The sequence below is a fragment of the Portunus trituberculatus genome, chromosome 31 (genome assembly GCF_017591435.1).
Source record: "Portunus trituberculatus isolate SZX2019 chromosome 31, ASM1759143v1, whole genome shotgun sequence".
In the NCBI taxonomy this organism is placed as follows: Eukaryota; Metazoa; Arthropoda; class Malacostraca; order Decapoda; family Portunidae; genus Portunus; species Portunus trituberculatus.
Window position 1 is genome coordinate 27,165,272 of NC_059285.1, and position 3,206 is coordinate 27,168,477.

The 3,206-nt window shown below is 37.8% G+C and overlaps 1 protein-coding gene across 1 annotated transcript; it reads left to right on the forward strand.

The window, feature by feature from the left end:
- Window positions 1–242: 242 nt before the first annotated feature.
- On the forward strand, window positions 243–1,139 carry LOC123511131. Its single transcript, XM_045266753.1, has one exon. It carries the CDS (start codon window positions 243–245, stop codon window positions 1,137–1,139), a length of 897 nt encoding a protein of 298 aa, XP_045122688.1.
- The last annotated feature ends 2,067 nt before the right edge of the window (window positions 1,140–3,206 follow it).

Below are 3,206 nucleotides of genomic sequence, written 5' to 3' on the forward strand. Positions count from 1 at the left end.
TGTACAGGAAAAGGATGGTTGGGTAGACAGTGTCTACCTAGATTTAAAGAAAACTTTTGACAAGGTACCACGCAAGAGGTTACTATAGAAGATTAAGAACAATGGAGGAGTTAGAGGACAATTATTGGAATGGACGAAGGATTACCTTAGTGAGAGGGAAATAAGAACAGTGATAAGAAACAGTAGTTTTTCCTGGCCAAAGGTCACTAGTGAAATACCTCAAGGGTCGGTGTTGACCCGTCATGTTCGGCATCTATGTGAATGACATGCCTGAAGGAATTGAGAGTCATATCAATTTGTTTGGGGATGATGCCAAGATAATGAGGAGAGTGAAAAATGTAAATGACTGTATGAAACTGCAAGAGGACCTTGATAAAATTGGTATATGGATTAGAACTTGGCAAATGGAATTCAATCTGAATAAGTGTAAAGTCATGGAATTTGGAAAAAGTAAATGGAGAGTACACGGCAATTACAAAATGGAAAATTTTAGTTTGGAAAGGTCTAAAGAGGTAGTGGATTTAGGGGTGACAATTACAGAAGGTTTAGCCCCAGACAGGCATATAAATAAAATCACGGGAGAAGTAACAAATCTGCTAAGGACAATTAAAATGGCCTTCTCATATTTGGATGCTGATATGATGAAAAAGTTAATTAGTTCTATGATAAGACCAAGACTGGAGTATGCGCCGATCGTGTGGTCCCTTCACACTAAGAAGAATATTAGAAAATTGGAGAGGGTGCAAAGGGCAGCCACAAAGTTAGTACTGGAACTGAAGGATTTGACTTACGAGGAGCGGTTGAGAAAACTGGAAATTCCAACACTTGAAAGTAGGAGAGAAAGGGGAGACTTGATAGGTATTTATAGAATGGTGAATAACCTGGATAAAGTGAATGGAGACTTTTTAAGCCTGGAAACAAGGGCTACAAGGGGACATGGGAAAAAATTGAAGAAGGTGCAGTTTATAAGAGACATTAAGAAGTACAGTTTCCCTTATAGAGCTGTGGACACCTGGAATGGGTTAGATATAGACATCGTAAATGCAGTCAGTGTTCACAGTTTCAAAGCTAAGCTAGACGAAACAAGGTATAAAGACGGGTCAATAAGAGCTTGCTCCCCTCCCGTAAACTACAACTAGGTAAACACACACACACACACACACACACACACACACACACACACACACACATATATATATATATATATATATATATATATATATATATATATATATATATATATATATATATATATATATATATATATATATATATATATATATATATATATATATATATATATATATATATATATATATATATATATATATATATATATATATATATATATATATATATATATATATATATATATATATATATATATATATATATATATATATATATATATATATATATATATATATATATATATATATATATATATATATATATATATATTGTAAACTCAAAACTTGAACTTAATTCGTTCCAAACGTTTGTTCGTATATCAAAAAGTTTGACTACTGATTCGTTCTAACCTTAAGTTTACAAAAAATTAAATTTATTTATTTCTTATTTTCATTTGCACTTAATGAAAATAAAGGCTGGTGATGGATAACATAGAAGAGGAGGGGAGAAGGGTGGGGAGGAGGAGGGAGGCTATTTATCGGAGGACAAGTCACAGGGTATCCATATAAAATGAGTGGTAAGCTGTAAGATTGCCACCCATCCCGTAAAATACGGAATCGTACCATATCTGAGAATTTTTTTTTTCTTTTTTTTTTTACGTAGGGAAGAGGGCCAGCCAAGGGCAAAAAAAAAGAAAGTTAGAAAAAGGCCCACTTGAGCGCTGGCTCTCCAAAGAGTTCAAAAATTGTCAAAACCGTCAGCCAGAATTAGGGGAGGAAATGCCTCGATACCTCCCTTTTAAAAGAAGACAAGTTGTAGGAATTCGGAAATACAGATGCAGACAGGGAGTTCCAGAGTTTACCAGTAAAAGGGATGAATGATTGAGCGTACTGGTTAACTCTTGCATTAGAGAGTTGGACAGAATAGGGATGAGAGGAAGAAGAAAGCCTTGTGCAGCGTGCCCACAGGAGGAGGGGAGGCATGCAGTTAGCAAGATCAGTAGAACAGTTACCATGAAAATAGCGATAAAATATAGAAAGGGATGCAACATTTCGGCGGTGAGAAAGAGACTGAAGACAGTTAGTCAGAGGAGGGAGTTGATGAGACGAAGAGCTTTCGATTCCACCCTATCAAGCAAAGCTGTGTGACTGGAACCCCCAAACATGCGAAGAGTACTCCATACAGGGACGGATAAGGCCCTTATACAGAGTAAGCAGTTGGAGGGCGAGAAAAACTGTCGGAGACGCCTCAGAACACCTAATTTCATAGAAGCTGTTTTAGCAAGAGATGAGATGTGAAGTTTCCAGTTAAGATTATGAGCAAAGGACAGACCGAGGATATTCATTGTGGAAGAGGAGACAGTTGAGTGTCATTGAAGAAGAGGGGATAGTTGTCTGGAAGGTTGTGTCGAGTTGATAGATGGAGGAATTGAGTTTTTGAGGCATTGAAAACTACTAGATTTTCTCTGCCCCAATCGGAAATCTTAGAAAGATCGGAAGTCAGGCGTTCCGTGGCGTCCCCGCGTGATCTGTTGATTTCCTGAAGGGTTGGACGTCTCTGAAAGAACGTGGAAAGATGTAGGGTGGTATCATCAGCGTAGGAGTGGATAGGGCAAGAAGTTTGGTTAAGAAGGTCATTAATGAATAATAGAAAGAGAGTGGGTGACAGGACAGAACCCTGAGGAACACCACTATTAATAGGTTTAGGAGAAGAACAGTAGCCGTCTACCACAGCAGCAATAGAGCGGTCGGAAAGGAAACTTGAGATAAAGTTGCAGAGAGAAGGATAGAAGCCGTAGGAGGGCAGTTTTGAAATCAAAGCTTTATGCCAGACTCTATCAAAAGCTTTTGATATGTCTAACGCAACAGCAAAAGTTTCACCGAAATCTCTAAAAGAGGATGACCAAGACTCAGTAAGGAAAGCCAGAAGATCACCAGTAGAGCGACCTTGACGGAAGCCATACTGGCGATCAGACAGAAGATTGTGAAGTGACAGATGTTTGAGAATCTTCCTATTCAGGATAGATTCAAAAACTTTAGACAAGCAAGAGATTAAAGCTATAGGACGGTAGTTTG